The sequence below is a fragment of the Coenobita brevimanus genome, chromosome 30, assembly GCF_032717465.1.
Source record: "Coenobita brevimanus isolate Jiangsu-jjx chromosome 30, ASM3271746v2, whole genome shotgun sequence".
In the NCBI taxonomy this organism is placed as follows: Eukaryota; Metazoa; Arthropoda; class Malacostraca; order Decapoda; family Coenobitidae; genus Coenobita; species Coenobita brevimanus.
The window spans coordinates 24,879,102-24,899,276 of NC_136983.1; the positions used below are offsets into that span (position 1 = coordinate 24,879,102).

Sequence of the window (20,175 nt, forward strand, 5' to 3'; positions counted from 1 at the left end):
GAAGGATGATGAGGTAAAGTTGTTAGAAAGGGTTTTGGCAAGGTGCCAGAAGGAGTGGGAAGAATTCGAGTTGGAGAGTTGAGAGCATTTAGTTCGGATGAAATTATTTATTGCAGAGTGAAGAACAGGCTTAGCATAATTCCGGGCAGAAACATATAAAAGATGTGATTCAGGGGTGGGTTGGCTCCAGAACCTTTTATAGGCCCTCTCCTTGTTGCGGACAGCATTAGAACAAGCGTGATTAAACCAAGGCTTTCTTGCATTAGTCAAAGGATATGAGAAAGGAATGTATGCTTCCATGCCCGAGAGAATAACCTCCATAATGCGCAAGGCACACTCAGATGGCTCCCGGACATGGAAGCAATAATCATTCCAGGGAAAATCAAAGAAGTACTGCCTGAGGGCCTTCCAATCCGCAGCTCCAAAGTGCCACAGACGACGGTACTTTGGAGGGTCCCAAGGCTGTACCGGAGCTATAGGACAGGTTAAGGTGATAAGATTGTGATCGAAGGAGCCCAATGGAGAGAAAAGATTAACAGTGTATGCAGAAGGATTAGTTGTAAGGAAGAGGTCAAGTATGTTGGAGCTCTCTCCAAGGCGGTCAGGGATATGGGTAGGGTGCTGTACAAGCTGCTGTAGGTCATTAAGGATAGAAAAGGTGTAGGCTTGGTCACCAGGAGGATCAGTGAAAGGAGAGGTGAGCCAAAGGTGGTGGTGAACATTGAAATCTCCTAGAATGGAGATTTCAGAGAAAGGAGAAATGGATAGAATGTGTTCACTCGTAGAAGTAAGATAGTTAAAGAATTTTTGATTGTCAGTAGAATTAGGAGATAAGTAAACACCGCAGATATATTTAGTCAGAGAATGAGAGGAAAGCCGAAGCCAGAGTGTAGAGAATTCAGATGAATCGAGTTCAGTAACACGAGAGCAAGATAAGTAGTTGTGTATATATACACAACAGCCACCTTTGGCTTTGAAATGAGTATAGAGAAAGTAGGAGGATACAGAAAAGGGTCTGCTGTCAGTTGCCTCAGAGAGCTGAGCATCAGTTAGAAAATGAAGGTGAGGTTTAGAGAAGGAGAGGTGGAGCTCAACAGAGCGAAAGTTAGAGGAAAAGCCGCGAATGTTGCAGAAATGAAGAAGAAGAGAGTCAGACAGTAGTTCCAGGCAGCTCGAGTCGTCACTGGGAGAGGGGCGGAAGGTGGGGGCATTTATGGTCACCCCCCCTGGGGACTCCGAGGCTAAGTGTTGCACCGCCCAGATTTTTTATTTTTATTTTGAAAAAGGAAGTGTAGCGTGTACCGTGCATATAGTTTGGTGTTGATAGCTAGAGAAACTTGTAATGGAGAGCATGCTGGCCTACTCTCTGTGTTACTGAGACACTGAAAAGTTCAGCAAAAGGGGATGGTCGGGACCTAGTCTCGAGGGCTGATGAAACGGGAGCTCCAGCTCTCCCTGTCATTGGGAGTACTGCCCTGCTCGACTGGTGCTACAGTCTACTCCTCTAAAACTGTTCCAACAATGTGGTAGATCATTCTAGTATTTAGGAAGCTTATATAACTTAGGATGGGGAAGGGACTAGAGAAGTTTCAGTTCAGTTTGAGTTTAGTTCAGTGTCAGTGCAGATTGTATAGCTAAAGGACATGTGAAAACAGTGAAGTGAAGTTGGCAAGCATTAAGTGTACTGTAATTATCTGGGGAAAAAAAAAAAAAAAAAAAAGGACTCTGAACTTAAGAAGCCAGTGTTTATTTACAAAACCGTAGCTGAGCTCGTTGCAGCACACCGAAAGGGTGGCCTTAGGAAGAACAACTCACTGGGCAAAGTCCTCCCTATACTGAACTACTGCTGTTGGAGCCTGTGACAGTGGAAGATGGGGATGTAACACGGTGTTACCTTGTAGATAACACTGACATTAGTGATCATGTTATTATATTCTGCTAATTGAAGTCGGTTCCATTCTTGGTTTCTCCATTAGTACTTCCACATGTCCAATTTCTCCTTTTTTTTTTTTTTTTTTAAAGAATTTGCTAATTCTTCTCATGGTATATATTTAGCAAAATTTACAACGATTTAACCTCTGTCATCCCCCTCATACTCCGAATTTTCCGACACATTCTTCTCTGTTTTATGATTTTCTAACACTTTCATTGAAAACTTCTCTTACTATAGTATATCTAGTTTTTTTCTTCTTCCATAATCTGTGAGATGGTTCATAGCATGTTTCTATTTCGTCATCTGAACTTTGAGAAGTGCGTGCATTTTCTTGCATTACTTTCAGCATTTACGTTTTGGACAATCACAGCGTATGTTACTCTGTCAGATACACTGATGACTTTAAAATTTTTCTCTAAAATATATCTGTTGATTAGGATTTCTACACCACTAACTCTTTCTTTCTTCCCTTCTCTGTAGTTTAACAGGTGGTTGCTGTCTTGATGCTAAATTCACTTTTCTTTTCTGTGGATCTCGCTCAGATCTTAAGTATCCTGAATAATATTTTCAAAATCGGTCATTATGGTATCAAGTTTGTAATCACCTTCCAGGTGTCTTACACTGTAAGTGTAAATTTTCATGAATGTCAGTTTCTTTAATGTCCAGGTCTTATTTCATAAGACAGTGCCGACACACTTTTGGTGGCACACAGACTTTAAGCTCAGGAGGCAGTGAGGTTGGACCTTTAATAGACAATGATCCAACACGAATGCCCGAAAAGTCATTAACAGCAAATTTCATTTTTGTTGGGGGGGGGAGGGGATTGTGGCCAATAATCAAACCTCCCCACCACATCGTTTCTGGTGAGATGTAATTTATGTGCCACCTTATTCAGTATATTCGGTGGAGCCCTATATATCTACAGGGGGTCCACGTACTTCAGCATGGTCACACATACATCACCCAGGATATATATATATATATATATATATATATATATATATATATATATATATATATATATATATATATATATATATATATATATATATATAGGCCAAGAAACCATTTACAGCGCTGGGTGGTAACCATATAACCAAACCATACGTGCTCCCTTCGTGTCAACAAGTGGGTGGGTGGAGGGTTAGCGCCACTCCAACTAAAACAAATAACTCAGAGTCAAATGGCCACCCCTAACGCCACTGGATTATGGCGTCTGGCAATATATATATATATATATAAATATAAATATATATATATATATATATATATATATATATATATATATATATATACACACACACCTAAGCTTCTTTCCTCAAAGAATGGGAGGTAGCCAACACAGGACAACACACTTCCAATTTACTCACACACACACACACACACACACACACACACACACACACACACACACACACACACACACAATTTACTCGTATCTTTGCTCCAAGGGGAGAACAGACAGATCCTCACTGCAACACACACACACACACACACACACACACACACACACACACACACACACACACACAATTTACTCGTATCTTTGCTCCAAGGGGAGAACAGACAAATCCTCACTGCACCACACACACACACACACACACACACACACACACACACACACACACACACACACACACACACACACACAAAACTTACTCGTATCTTTGCTCCAAGGGGAGAACAGACAAATCCTCACTGCACAACACCGCACAGTGCACTCAGCAACATCAGCAGAAGGGCCTGACAGCAGCAGAGCTGGTTTACCCCTGCCACATTGTAATGGACCCATCCCCCTAGCTGCACCTGACCTGATCAGCTTATTAGACCAAATATTGGAGAATGTCCCCTCAGGAAGCGTCACTGTTGATTCATTCACAGTTTCTCTTCAGTCATCGCTATCATGCACAGCCATTCTTCCTTGCTATACAGACATCCCTCTTGCATCTAACGCTTTCTGAACACTGTCCATCCATACTTTTCGTGATCTTCCTCTCAGCCTAACACCTCTCACATCTGATCCATTTATCATTTTCATCAATCATTCTTCATCCATTCTCTCCTTATGCCCAAACCATCGCAACACTCTGTTCAACTCGTTCACCCATCTCCCGCATAACTCCACTTGTCCTTCACACTTCTTCATTTCTCACTCAGTCCATACACGTCACTCCACACATACTCATCAGACATTTCATCTCCATTATATTTAAATTTTCCTCTCTGCTATACCCATATTCTATGTTTCCGCCCCATATAATGCATGCGGTACCACCACACCCTCATAAAGCCTTCGCATTACATCCTTTTTATGCGAACAATATATAAACACTTTTTTCATTCCTACCAGAACCATTGCTACTTCATTCATTTTAGACTTCAGCTCTACATCTGTTCTTCCATCCACAACAATATGTAACACTAAATACTTAAAACACTCTTCCTCTTTAAGTATTTCACCATTCAACACTACATTCACCTTCCTATCATCACCCAACCTCGTACACATCATCACTTTACTCTTATTAGCATTTATTCTCAATTTCCACCTTTCATACACCTTCCCAAACTTTTCTGCCAACTGTCGCAATTTCTCCTCCAAATCAGCCACCAGTGCAGTATCATCCGCAAACAGCACCTGATTCAGATTCCACTCTCTGCCATCAGCATTCATCAGACTCAAACCTTTACCTAACACACTCACATTCACCTCCCTTATAACACCATCCACATAATACTTAGCAATCAAGGTAACATCACACATCTCAGCCGCAGCCACACTCTCACGAAAATCCAATCACTCACAGAATTTCCCACTCTTACACACGCTCTACTATCTGTCTATCTATCTGTCTGTCTATATCTATCTAGCTATCTATGTATCTATCTTACACACTCTCTACTATCTATCTATCCATCTATCTGTCTGTCTACCTATCTATCTACCTATCTATATGTGTCTATCGATCTATCGATCGATCGATCGATAGATAGATAGGTGTAGCCAGGCAGGACATTTGTTGGAGGCATACGGGGTTGAAAGCTGTGGCATATTCTCCTTCACTGATTTTGTAATGAATGGATTCCATTTGTCATTAAGTTTTTTGTTTCCAAATTGTCTTTGCCCATTTTCAGGCTGGATCTGATGGTTCTGTTTAATTTTTCTGCTTTATGGCCATCACCCACTGTGAAGGGCATTAGATCAAAGGATATATTGGAGGGCAACAACATGTCAGCTAAGCAACAGCACTGCACAAGACGGCCATTTTAAAGGGCCGAGCATGGAGGCAACATGTGGTAAAAAGATCTTAGATCGGCCAGAGGCACCTCCTCCCCCCTGTCAAAGAAAACGGGTCGAATCTGCTCACCCAGGTCGGCAGCCTGGAGCTGATCGTAGGGATTGGAGTACACAGTGGCTTCGAGCTGATACAACTGGGTGTGGGTGTCAAAGTCTAGGAAGTGTCAGTATGAGGATTCGTCTAGCCAATCCCTGTGGTCCATGATAGGAGGGCGAGATGGGTTGCCTTCCACTGCCGGAGGAGGGGAACACTCATTGACCTCCTCCTCAGCCGAGGAACATGTCGATGTATCCTCGTCCATGCAGACCGAGTAAGAAGAGTCCGGCCCCTCTTCAGTCACTGACGGTGGTTGGTGGACATCAGCAGCAGCCTGTACCTTGGCCAGGTCCGGTTACGGGTCGGTGATCGCTGTGACAGTCATTCGGATCAAGAGAGCATCCAGCCTCAGCCTTTTCCACGGTGTTGTGTGAGGGGCAGCAGGTCGCGGCTGTCAGGCCCGACGCTCCTGACAGAGAGGAACTAAGTGAACATCATGGGCAAAGCACTCGGGGGTGACAAGGCGAGGCAGCCCATTCTCCTCAAAGATCTAGGGGAGAAGAACGCGAAAAGCCTCTTTGTTACTGCCACAAAAAGCATTCACCGTCACGATGCACATTTCCACGATGGTTCTTGTCTTCCCAGGATTCATAGGATCCTTGGAATAGCATCCCCGGGACGTGCGACACGTGCATAGGTAGAACCCTGCATGGCCACGTCTCCCAGTCCAGTAACATCCTGACCCTCACGATCCTTGGGAGTCCCAAAGAGACAAATGTCTACCAGCTCACCGTCCATGATGGAGAGCTGGAAATGCCGAGGGTTTAGTGCAATGACAGTCTGGCAGTGCACAAAAACATCAGTGCCGGTATCCTGGCGCTTGATGAAACTGTACCTCGCCCTGATGTTGAACCAAATCATGGTTCCTCTGATCTTCTGGGCCACTGGAGTTTGAGGTCTGCTATTTGCCCTTCTCAATGGGTAGCAGGCAGTAGCATGAGATGCATCATCCATCATAGCACTATCTGCTCTCCTCTCTCGGCACTCTCTCTCTCCTCCTCAGTCCGATGGTTCTGTCATGGGCGGTTACTTATATATAATTCAGGTGAATGAGGTGGAAACAGGTGGCTAAACTGATCGCTCATTGGCTGCTTCATTGGCGAAATCTATGTGGCATTTTGATGGCTGTAAGATTTGGAAATTATCAAATTGTGTGTGTAATGTTGATTGTTTTTTGATAATGGAGACAGTGTGTCTCTTTTCCTCTGTCGATTATTTTGGTGTTCTCATCCAGGTCTTGTCTTGTCAGGTGAGAGTTGTGTTGGGTCGGGTAGTGGTTCTTGATGGCTTCATTCTGTATGTGACATGAGAGGTGCCTCAATAGCCTGGTCTGTGTCATTCCAGCATATGAATGAGGTCCTCACTCCTCAATGTTGCAGTTATGGTGGTAAATGACATTGTGTTCCTGAAGGGGCGTCTTGGTCACGGCGAGTCGGTTACGAAACAGACGGTGGTCTGTTTTCTTTGTTTTGTAGTAGTTGATGTAGTAGTGTCTGTAGGACCATTTTGGCATACAATGTCCTTGATAATCTCATCCATCTTCTAGTTTGTAGGCATGTGATTTCTGTTGTATATTTTGATATGTTCACCAATTGAGGGTGTAGTGGTGTCTTGGAGAGTATATTATTTGTCCATGTGTCTCGTGATTATGTCAGATACTTCGTATACAGTAAGTGTAGCCGTTTTTAGCAAAGACTTGAGTCACACGTTCTTGCTCCTGGTGGGCATTTTCCAATTAAAGCAGTGGGAGAGGGCTCTCATGACGTATGCACTGATGGTGGAGCTCAGGTAATGTCTTAGACACTCACTATCTCCATAAAGGAAGAGTCCTTTTTTCGTATGCTTGATGAATACTGTAGTCTTGAATATTACGTTGTGTGCAGTGAAGAATACATCCAGGAAAGGGAGGCATCTGTTGCTGGCTTCTTCATAGGTGAAGTTAATTCCACAGGCAGCAACAAAGCTCTGTCTGAGCTCCTGCAGCTAATGAAGGTCCTTGATAGGAAAAAGGATGACATCGACAGTGCGGCAGTATAGGGCGGAGTTGCTATTAGCCAGGAGTCTCGAATTTATGGTCCCCAAGTACAAATTCGTGAACAGCACTCTGAGGGGGCTGCCTACCGAGTACCCACCCGGTTATGCCTACAGCAACATCAAGACACACAAGCCTTGCAACCCTGTACAACTTGTCATCTCACAGATACTTACCGCCACCTCCACCATAGCAAAGAAAGCCAACGAACTCCTGACACTATACGTTGCCTACCCAACACATACAGCCTATCTTTTGCTTCGTACTTCCTTGAAGTCCTGCGTGACACCCTTCCCTCTGATGATTCCGTCATTGCCTCTCTCGATGTTGAAAGCCTCTTTACGAGCATTCCTGTGGACAAGACTATTGACTTAACAATCAACCATGTATACCACTGTGAAGACACCTAGCCCTTTGACATCCCAAAGAAGGCGCTGAAGACTCTGCACTTGCCGGAGCTGCCAGATGTGTCAGCAGATCAATGATGCAACAGTGGGCAGCCCCATCGGAATCCTGCTCGTTAATTTCTATATAGGGACCATGGAATCGAGACTCTTAGCCACTAGCCACCCCTCCCTGCATTGCCGCTATGTTCAAGACATCTTTGTTAGTATCAGGGACCTATTTTAGCTGCAAGACCTCAGAATACTTCATCACTGCCTCTGGACTTAACTTCACCTACGAAAAAGCCAACAATTGATGCTTCCCCTTCTTTGACAAACTCATCACTGCACACAATGTAGCATTCAAGACAACAATATTCTCCAAGTCCTGAATAGAAACAATGAGTGCCTAGGAAGTTACCTGCACTCCATCATCAGTGCCTATGTCAAGGAGCCCTCTCCCACTGTTCCACTTTGAAAGACGCCCACCAGGAACTAGAACATGTGACTCAAGTCCTCGTTAACAACGGGAACACTAACATTGACGTTTTCAACGTAATTAAGATACACATGGACAAATGGTATACTCACCAAGACACCACTCTCCTGGCAACTGGCGAACACATCAAAATATACTACAGAAACCACATGTCTACAGCCAAGAAGACGGATGAGATCATCAGTGACATTCTACAGGGTATACCAAAATATTCCTACAGACCCAGAGCAACTTTCTTTCCGATCGTCAGTACGGGTTCCGTCAGGGACGCTCCACTAGCGATCTTCTCACCTACCTTTCAGACTCCTGGTCATCCTCCTTTCGGAACTTTGGCGAAAGCTTTGCCATTGCACTTAACATCTCAAAGGCTTTCGATCGAGTCTGGCATAAATCTTTAATTTCCAAACTGCCCTCCTATGATTTCTATCCTTCTATCTGTGCCTTCATCGCTAGCTTCCTTTCTGGTCATTCTATAGCCTCTGTTGTAGACGGCCATCGTTCTTCTCCTAGATCTATCAACAGTGGTGTTCCTCAGGGCTCTGTCCTATCACCAACTCTCTTCCTTTTATTCATCAATGATCTTCTAAGCTGTACATCTAACCCTATCCACTCATACGCTGATGACTCCACCTTTCACCTTTCCATTCAGTTCCCGTAACGCCCATCTCAATAGTTACTTCAACAAACAATGGATGAGGCTATGGCACACCTAATGTCTGACTTGGCTCGTATCTCTGACTGTGGTAAAAATAATATGGTTGTTTTTAATGCATGTAAGACTTAGTTCTTACACCTATCAACCCGACAAAATCTTCCACAGGTATACCCACTAATGTTAAATAATATTCAGCTTAATCCTGCATCATCCTTGATCATGCTTGGGGTTTCATTTACTCGGGACTTATCTTGAAAAGATCATATTACATCTCTTGTAAAATCTGCTTCCAAGAGATTGGGTGTGCTAAGCCGACTCCGCTCTTTCTTCACCCCTGCACAATTGTTGACTCTATACAGGGGTTTTATCCGCCCCTGTGTGGAGTACAACTCTCATGTGTGGGGAGGCTCCCCACATACAGCTCTTCTCAATAGGGTAGAGTCAAAGGCTTTTCATCTCATTAACTCTCCTCCTCTTACTGACTCCCTTCAACCTCTGTCTCTTCGCCGCAGTGTTGCATCTTTATCTCTTTTCTATCGCTACTCTAATGGTCACTGCTCCTCTGAACTGTCTGCATGTATTTCTCCACCTCTATGACGGGCGCGTAGCACCCGTCTGGCAGCAAACTCTCATCCCTTTTCTGTCCAACTCTCTAATGCAAGAGTTAACCGTTACTCCCAGTCTTTCATTTATGCAACAGGTCAGCTTTAGACCTGTCTCCCTCTGTCTGTATTTCCTGCTGCCTATGACCTCCAGTCTTTCAAACGCAGTATGTCCAGGCATCTCAAAATGATCGGATCTTGAATTTGTCTCTCTATTGTATTTTGTTTTTCTCTTGGAGGGAACTGTTACTGCGGGCTCATGGCCTTTGATTCCTTCTTCCTCGCATAAAAAAAAAAAAAAAAAATCATCTGCTACAAAACAAACAAAACAGCCAACCAACTGCTTCATAACTGACTCGCCGTGAACAAGACACCCTTTCAGGAGGACCATGTCATTTACCAGCATAACTGCAACAGTGAGGAGTGTGGACCTCACTCACACACTGGAATGACACGGACCAGACTACCAAGGCATCTCACCTGTCACAGAATAGAGCCATCAAGAACCACTACCCCATCCTACACAACTCCCACCTGTCACGAAGGGACCTGGATGAGAACACCAAAATAATCAACAGAGAACAAGATCCTTGCTCTCTCTTGCTTCAAGAGGCAATCTGCTTTATCACAAACAACCTACAATAAAGAATCTAGTTGATGATTTCCAAATCCCATCATTATCAAAACGCCAGTAGGCTTAGCCAATGAAGCAGCCAATGACCGATCAGCTTAGCTGATCATCTCCACCCACCTGTCTCCACCTGCTTAACCTAAATCACTTACAGTATAAGTAGCTGCCCACGACAGAACCATGAGGGAGAGAGAAGGAGAGACAGCAGATTGGGCTATGATGGACGAAGCATCTCCTGCTACTGCCTGCGACCTGTTGAGGATGGAAAATAGCAGAGCTCAGTCTCTGGTGGCCCAGCAGAAGATCTGGGGAACCATGGTTCTGATTCAACATCAGGTCAGGGTATGGTTTCATCAAGCATCAGGATACTAGTACTGATGTTTTTGTCCACTGCCAGGCTGTCATTGCACCAAATCCTCAGCATCTCCAGTGCTCCCTCGGGGACAGTGAGTCCGTGGAGTTTTGTCTGTTTGGGACTCCCAAGGGTCCTGAGGCTTGGGATGTTACTGAACCAGGAGACGTGGCGGTGCAGGGTTCTACCCATCCACGGTGGTGTCTCACGGCCAGTGGACACCAGGCCAGGGATACTGCGAGTCCTGGGGAGATAAGCACGGTTGTGGAGATGTGCATCACGACGGCAATGGCATTTTTCGGGGGTCACATGGGGGCTTTGCGCATTCTTCTACCCAAGACAAAGAACAACGGGCTGCCTTGCCATGTCATCCACGAGTGCTTCACCCACTATGTACACTCTGTTCCTCTCTGCCAGGAGTGTCGGGCCCAGTAGCTGCGACCTGCTGCCCCCAACATCACACCACAAATGAGGCTGAGGCTGGATGCCCTGCTCAATTCGAAAACTAAAAATTAGATCACCGACCTGGCACCGGAACTGGACACAGGAAAAACCAAGGCCAAAATTCACCATCCACAGTCAGAGACCGCAAAGAGATGGAACTCTTCTGACTCCGTCTGCATGGCTGCGGATACGTCAACTGGCTTTGCAGCTGAGCAGGAGGTCATTGAGTCTTCTCATCCTCCGGCGGTGGAGGGCAACCCATCTCACACTCCCATCATGGATCACAAGGATCGGGTAGCCATATCCCCCTATCAACACTTTCTGACTCTCGCCACCCACACCCGGTGGTACTAGCTCAGCCACGATCTACTCCAACCTCTACGATCAACATCTGTGGTCTGCTCCAGGCTGCTGACATGGGTGAGGGGATTCCACCCATTTTGCTTGTCAGGGGGGAGTTTTTATTTCTTTATGTGAGGAAGAAGGAACCAAAGGCCACGAGCCTGCAATAACTGTTCCCTCCTACAGAGACACAAAATATAAGAGAGAGCCAAATTCAAGGTCCAATCATTTCGAGATGCCTGGACACACTGCGTTTGAAAGACTGGAGATCATAGGAAGCAGGAAATACAGACACAGGGAGACAGTTTCAGAGATGATCTGTTGCATAATTGAAGGACTGGGAGTAACGATTAACTCTTGCATTAGAGAACTGAACAGAAAAGGGATGAGAGTTTGCTGCTAGACGGGTGCTAGCGCCCATCGTAGAGGTGGAGAAATACATGCAGACAGTTCAGAGGAGCAGTGACCATTGAAGTAGCAATAGAAATGAGATAAAGATGCAACAATGCGGCGAAGAGACAGAGGTTGAAGGGAGTCAGTAAGAGGAGGAGAGTTAATGAGACGAAAAGCCTTTCACTCCACCCTATTGAGAAGAGCTGTATGTGGGGAACCTCCCTACACATGAGAGTTGTACTACACACAAGGGCGGATAAAACCCTTGTATAGGGTCAACAATTGTGCAGGGGTAAAGAAAGAACGGAGTCGGCTTAGCACACCTAATCTCTTAGAACAGATTTTCCAAGAGATGTAATATGATCTTTCCAAAACAAGTCATGAGTGAATGAAACCCCAAGCAAGTTCAAGGATGATGCACGATTAAGCTGAATATTATTAAACATTAGTAGGTACACCTGTTGGAGATTTTGTCGGGTTGATAGGTATAAGAACTGAGTCTTAGATGCATTAAAAACAACCATATTATTTTTACCCCAGTCAGAGATACGAGCCAAGTCAGATATTAGGTGTGCCATAGCCTCATCCCTTGTTTGTTGAACTAACTGCTGAGATGGACATTGCGGGAACTGAATGGAGAGGTGAAGGGTGGAGTCATCAGTGAATGAGTGGATAGGGTTAGATGTACAGCTTAGAAGGTCATTGATGAATAAAAGGAAGAGAGTTGGTGATAGGACAGAGACCTGAGGAACACCACTGTTGATAAATCTAGGAGAAGAACAATGGTCGTCTACAACAGCAGCTATAGAACGACCACAAAGGAAGCTAGAGATGAAGAAGGGTAGAACCGTAAGAGGGCAGTTTGGAAATTAAAGATTTATGCCAGACTCGATCGAAACCCTTTGAGATGTCAAGTGCAATAGCAAAGCCTTCGCCAAAGTCCAGAAAGGAGGATGACCAGGAGTCTGAAAGGTAAGTGAGCAGATCGGCAGTGGAGCGTCCCTGACGGAACCCATAGTGACAATCAGAAAGAAGGTTGTGATAGGAAAGATGCTTTAAAATATTTCTATTAAAAATTGAGTCGAAAATTTTGAGATACAGGCTGTTAAAGCAACTGGACGATAGTTAGAGGGTTTGGAATGATGACCCTTCTTTGGGACTGGCTGAATGAGAGCAAACTTCCAGCAAGAAGGAAAGGTACATGTTGGTGGAAAAAGGTGAAACAGTTTGCCTAGGTAGGGTATAAGCACAGAAACACAGTTCTTGAGAACAACAGGAGGGACTCCATCAGGCCCATATGCCTTGTTAGTATCGAGGCCTGTGATGGCAGAAAGTATATCAGCTGAAGAAATTTTAATGTCAGCCGTGAGGAAGTCAGAGGGGGAAGGTGATGGAGGAACAGCACCAGAATCGTTTAAGGTGGAATTGGAGGAGAAAGTCTGAGCGAAGAGATCTGCTTTATCAGTAGAAGAAATAGCTACAGAGACATCAGAGTAGAAAAGAGGAGGGAAGGATGATGAGGTAAAGTTGTTAGAAAGGTTTTTGCCAAGGTGCCAGAAGGAGCGAGAAGAATTCGAGTTGGAGAGTTGAGAGCATTTATTACGGATGAAATTGTTTTTAGCAGAGCGATGAGCAGACTTAGTACGATTCCGGGCAGAAACGTATAACAGATATGATTCAGGGGTGGGCTGGCTCTGGTACCTTTCATAGGTCCTCTCCTTGTTGCGAACTGCATTAGAACAAGCGTGATTTAACCTAGGCTTTCTTGCATTAGTCAAAGGATATGAGAAAGGAATGTATGCTTCCTTGCCCAAGTGAATAACCTCCGTAACGCACAAGGCACACTCAGATGGCTCACGGCCATGGAAGCAATAATCATTCCAGGGAAAATCAAAGACGTACTGCCTGAAGGCCTCCCAATCCACAGCTCCAAAGTACCACAGATGACGTTTCTTTGGAGGGTCCAAAGGCCATACCAGAGTGATAGGACAGGTTAAGGTGATAAGGTTGTGATTGGAGGAGCCCAACGGAGAGAAAAGATTAACAGTGTAAGCAGAAGGATTAGTTGTAAGGAAGAGGTCAAGTATGTTGGAGCTCTCTCCAAGGCAGTCAGGGATACAGGTAGGGTGTTGTACAAGCTGCTCTAGGTCATTGAAGATAGAAAAGGTGTAGGCTTGTTCACCAGGTGGATCAGTGAAAGGAGAGGAGAGCCAAAGGTGGTGGTGAACATTGAAATCTCCTAGAATGGAGATTTCAGAGAAAGGAGAAATGGATAGAATGTGTTCCATCGTAGAAGTAAGATAGTCGAAGAATTTTAGATTGTCAGTAGAATTAGGAGATAAGTAAGTAGCACAGATATATTTAGTCAGAGAGTGACAGGAAAGCCGAAGCCAGAGTTTAGGGAATTCAGAAGAATCGAGTTCAGGAACACGAGAGCAAGATAGGTCGTTGCATATATGTACACAACAGCCACCTTTGGCTTTGAAATGAGTATAGAGAAAGTAGGAGGATACAGAAAAGGGTTTGTTGTCAGTTGCCTCAGACAGCTCGAAAAGTTAGTTAGGAAAAGAAGGTGAGGTTTTGAGGAGGAGAGGTGGTGCTCAATAGAGCAAAAATTGGAGGAAAGGCCATGAATGTTGCAGAAATGAAGAAGTGAGTCAGACAGTGGTTCCAGACAGCTTGAGTCGTCACCGGGAGAGGGGCAGAAGGTGGGAGCATTTATGGTCTCTCCCCCCCCCCATAAGGACTCCGAGGCTGTGTGTAGAGACTCCATGATTGTTGAATTTTGTAAAAGTAAGTGTAGTGTGTACTATGCTTGTAGTTTGGTACTGAAAGTTAGAGAAACTTGTATTGGAGAGCATGCTGGCCTACTCTCCGTGTTACTGAGACACTGAAAAAGTTCAGCAAAGGGGATGGTTGGGAGCTAGTCCCGAGGGCTGTTGAAACGGGAGCTCCAGCTCTCCCTGTCATCAGCATTCCATCCACCTTGGAAGTACTGCCCTGCACGACCGGTGCTACAGTCTACTCCTCTAGCCGATCTCCAAGCTTTCTATCTTATGCTCCAACCATGCTTGGCTCCCTAGACTGGCTGTTTCATGCAGTGCGTGATTTTGTGTCATTGTTTTTTTTTTTTTTTATTATTCTTTATTATTTGGCCTAATGCCTCTAATTGTTGGTGGTGGCCATAATGCCACAAAAAAGGAACCGTCAGATACAGCCTGAAGATGGAACAAGATAGTCCTAAAACGTCCCACGCTCTTTGGGAAGTCCTGAAGAACTCCAAGAAGATCACTCCATAATTGTACGGCAAATAGAAACCGCATATAAGAAAATCAGTAAAAGACAATGTGCCATAGCCTTCAACCTTGTGTGCCTCCAAGAATATATATATATATATATATATATATATACACGTATATATATATATATATATATATATATATATATATATATATATATATATATATATATATATATATATATATATAATCATCATCATCAGCCATAACTAGTCCACTGCTGAACAAAGGCCTCCCCCAACCTTTTCCACGAATTCCTTGACTGAGCCAATCTTTGCCACGTTTTCCCTGCAGATTTCTCTATCTCATCTCTCCATCTCCTGTCTGGCCTTTTTCGGCTACGCCTACGTTCTCTTGGTGTCCAGTCCGTCAGCCTCTTACTCCATCGGTTATCCCTTATTCTTGCTATATGGCCTGTCCACCTCCAGATTTGTTCTTTTATAACTTCTATAATATCTTTGACTTTCGTCTGCTCTCTCACCCAAGTTGATCTTTTCCTGTCTGTTGAAGATACTCCCAACATTGACCTTTCCATTGCTCTCTGAGAACGAATTAATTTATTTTCCATTGATTTTGTCAGTTACCAGGTCTCACAACCATACGTCATACCTGAAATTATACATTCGTTATATACTTTTCGTTTCATACAAACTGGCAAGCTACTTTTCATAATGGTTCTATGTTTACCGAAAGCTTTCCATCCAATTGTAATGCATCTTTTTTTTTTTTTTTTTTCGTTATAATCTTTCGTTAATTTTAGTATTTGTCCCAAGTAGTTGTACTCCTTAACTTCTTCAAGAATTTCATCGCTTATTCTGATAACGCTCTTTGGTGTTTGTGGATTAAACATTACTTTAGTTTTACTTGGTTCATCTTCAGTCCTTCTTCCAGACTTTCTCTGTTCATGTCATTTAACATTTCTTACAATGCCTCCGGTGTTTCTGAGATTAGGACAATGTCATCTGCAAATCTTAAATGGTTTAGGTTCTCTCCATCAATGTTCACTCCTTTGTTTTCCCAGTCTAGCTTTCTGAAAATACTTTCTAGGCATGCTGTAAATAATTTTGGTGAAATTGTATCTCCCTGACGCACGCCCTTCTCAATCTTAATTTTTTCTGAGTCCTTAACTGTAGCAGTTCCCTTTTTATATGTGTTTTCGAGCAGGTTTACAATGTTCTCATTCACTCCTTGTTCTCGCAATGAATTTATAATTGCAATGTGCTCCACTGAGTCGAAAGCCTTTTCGTAAACAATAAAACCTAGGCAAAGTGGTTCATTATATTCTATAGTTTTCTCAATTAGCTGGTTCATTGTATGTAGATGATCATTGGTCGAATACCCGCTTCGGAATCCTGCCTGTTCACGAGGTTGGTGTTCCTCCAAAATTGTTGTTATTCTGTTCAAAAGGACTTTAGTGAAGAATTTGTAAATGACTGATAATAAGCTAATGGGTCGATAGTTACTAAGATCTTTTGAGTCACCTTTATTGTAGAGTAAAATAACTATTGCATTACACCATGTTTTGGATTTTTTTTTCTGTTTTATACAGTGGGTAAATAAGTGAGCAAACATATTTTGTACTTCTACTCCGGCATCCAACAGTAAATCTGTTACTATTCCACTTTCTCCCGGAGCCTTCCCTCTTTTCATATTTTTAAGACAAATATTTACTTTGTCCGGTGTTACCTCGGGTATTTCATTTGTGTCAACTGAAAAGTTAGCTATTGGTGCTACTGTCTTTGATGCATACAGTTCTTTGTAAAATTCTTCAACTCTCTTCACCATCTTATCTCCGCATTAAATGATTTCACCGTTTTTTTTTTTTTTTCAGTGATGTCATTTGTTGCGTTCCTAGTGCCATTTTAATTCGGACCTGTTTCAGACTTTTTCCATTTTTGATGGTTTCTCTGATTTGATCCATGTTTCTCTTTCTTTTTTAATCTCTTTGTCATTTGCTGATAAGCTTATTTAATTCTGCTCGTTCTGTTTCGTCTTTCTTTGTCTTTACTTTCCTTTCCTTTCGTTTTTTCATAAGCTCGAGTGTCTTTTCTGAATACTTCTTGGCTTTGGTTGTATTAGGTTTTCCTACTACCTCTGCTGATTCTCTTAGCACTTTTGTTAGTCTGTCATTCAGCTCATCAGTGTCACATTCAGCATTACTTAGAGCCTGAAATCTGTTCCATATTTCCAACCGAAAGGCTGCTTTGTTTTCATTTACTATTATTGGGCATATCTTTTTATCTTTAGTCATCTTCTTTCTTTAATTTCTGAAACTGAATCTGACTGTGCAACCCACCATTCTATGATCACTACCTATATTTACTTTGTTGATAACTGTGACATTTGTGATCGTGTTATTCTTATCTGCTATAATGAAGTCGATTTCATTTTTTGTTTCCCCATTTGGGCTTCTCCAGGTCCACTTTCATCCTGTTCTTTTTTGGAAGAATGTGTTCATTATTCTCATGTTAAACATTTCAACAATACTTACCAGCATTTATCCTCTTTCACTCCTTTCTCCCACTCCAAATTTTCCCAGACATGCTTCTCCATTTTTCGACTGTCCAACTTTTGCATTGAAGTCTCCCATGAGTATAGTATATGTTGTCTTTTCTTCTTCCATAATCTGGGAGATGTCATCATAGAATGTTTCTATTTCTTCATCTGGGCTTTGAGAAGTTGGTGCATATACTTGTATGACTTTCATGGTATATTTTTTGCATAGTCTAATGACAAAAAATTCTGCTCTGTCAGATACACTACTGAATTTAACAATGTTGTCTGCAAGATTTCTGTTAATTAGAAATCCTACATCATTAACTCTTTCATTTTCCTTTCCTCTGTAGTAAAATAGGTGTTTGCTGTCTTCGAGCTGAATTACTTTTTCTTTTCTGCAGATCTCACTCAAACCTACAATATCCCAACTAATGTTTTTCAGTTCAGTTATCAAGTTTGTAATCTTCTGCGAGGCTTCTTACATTGTATGCACAGATCTTCATCGATTTCATTTTCTTTAACAGCCAAGAGTCTAATTTTCCAACACAGTGCCTATTCACTTTCGGTGGCACACTGCCCATAAGCACAGAAGGCAGTGCGGTTGGACCTTTAATAGACGATGATCCAACAGGAACGCCCGTGAAATCATTTGCAACAGAACTCATGTTTGGTTGGGAGGATTGTGGCAAATAATCTCACTTCCCTGACACATAGTTTCTGGTGAGATGTAATTTTATGCCACCTTATTCGTTATATTCGGTGGAGCCCTATATATCTATAGGGGGTCCCATGGTCCGCGCCGTCTAAGATGGTACCTCGTATATCTACAAGGCCTTCCCTTATCCGCCACCGGGGACGCGCCAGGTAACAGTGGGATCCTGCCCATATATATATATATATATATATATATACATATATATATATATATATATATATATATATATATATGTATATATATATATATATATATATATATATATATATATACATATATATATATATATATATATCACACAAACAATTCTGCGTTAATACTTTTAACGAGTATTGTATTCTGCCAAGCTTATATTGTGGTGACAACTGTGGTATTAGGAACATGTAGAGAAAATAATTACTTGTAAAGGTGACAATGTACAGTATATGAATAGACAGACTTTCTGCCTCATGTTGGCTAGGGTAACGTTAACTCATTTGCAGTGGAACTTAAATCTATGTAAATTCAGGTTAGTGTCAAGCTAATCAAAATGAATAATCACGTTGAGGAATTTCATGAATATAAAAAAATTGGATTTCATGATATAAACACTCACCAGCTCATAATTTCCATGTCGTCCAGCCAAATACCACATCCTCTCCGATACTGCTGACCTTGTGACTCCCATGTTTCGATGTAATTGCCTCTGGTACTTAGACACCTCATTGGGAACATGACCGTCCTTTTACTCACGCCTGGAGAAGAATATCGAAATCTCACCACAAGCGTAATTCGCGCTTGTATTTTCTTTCTTCTTTTTTTTTCTTTTTTTTTTTTTTTTGACGGTGATCATTGCTCATAGTAAGTTCAGGTAGTAAACAGTAAACTAATTTGCGCCAATATCCCAGCAGAAGGACATAATTCATAATTTTAAATCTTTGAAGCCCTACCAGCCGCAACATGAAATTTTTCACCAAATAAAGTACAATATGCCTTTCCCTTTTCTTTTTAGCTTTTTTTTTTTGTGGTGGTGTTATCTGTAGTAAGATTTCTTTAAAAAATATTTATGGAGCTAACAAAGCATGTCTGCCATATTACGGACAGCCTTGCACCTGTCCATCTGATAAGAATTTGACTGAACCACCTCATGAAATACAGCCTCACATGGACAGCAGACTCTTAACTTTTACAAAACAATGCAAAATCAGTTTTTACATCACTGTAGTAAACACGCTAATCACAGAGAAAACGGGAAGAGAATACTATGGTTTATTAGACATATCTTTGCAACTTGTGGCTGGCGTATTCAGAAAGTCACTGCCATTGACAAGGTGTTGCAGTTCTGCTCGAATTCAGTTTCAGGTTTTAAAATGTTCCTTTTTGTTTTATTCCTTCATGTTCATATGGGATTCGTTATAATACCAGTATCATTGCATGTCAAAATTAAGTGCTAAAAGAAAGCCATAATAACGTAAAAAAAAAAAAAAAAAAAACTCTATACCTTATGTGCCAAGGCATCTGCACTTTTATAGCCACTAGCCTGAAAGAAAAACAAAACAAAACCGGTGGAGCGTACTTTGTGCGTTCTGTGTGGTAGTATTTCATTGGAAATGTTAGAGACGTTTCTTGACTCCCTCATCTGTTTTTCCTTAGCAAAGAGTGAACTGAAAATATATTCAGATCAATAATACTGATCAAGAGAGGTAAATGATATATCGAGCTCCAGCCAGAACGGAGTTATGTCGTGAAGCTGGATGTTCATGTACTCTATGCTAAGATAGCTTTCACTTCATCATGTAGGTTCAGGTAATTCAGAGTAAATGAAGCGTGTTTCATATTCTTGAACTGGGTCTTCGTATAGCATGTACAAAAAAAGGTCCAGTTAATTTGAAAAGAAATGATAATCTTAATTTGTGGAGGAATAGGTCCATGTGGTATGCTGTATAGTGCTCTGTGCCTGAGGTTCTCAAACTGTGAGTTGCGACTCCTCCTTCCCGAGGGGTCCCGAGATTATCTAAAACTAAA

General features: G+C 42.4%; 1 protein-coding gene across 1 annotated transcript; it reads right to left on the reverse strand.

The window, feature by feature from the left end:
* Positions 1-5,916: 5,916 nt before the first annotated feature.
* Positions 5,917-6,282, reverse strand: LOC145395258 (B box-binding protein-like). Its single transcript, XM_080268944.1, has one exon. The coding sequence runs from the start codon at positions 6,280-6,282 to the stop codon at positions 5,917-5,919; it is 366 nt and encodes a 121-aa protein (XP_080125070.1).
* Positions 6,283-20,175: the final 13,893 nt, after the last annotated feature.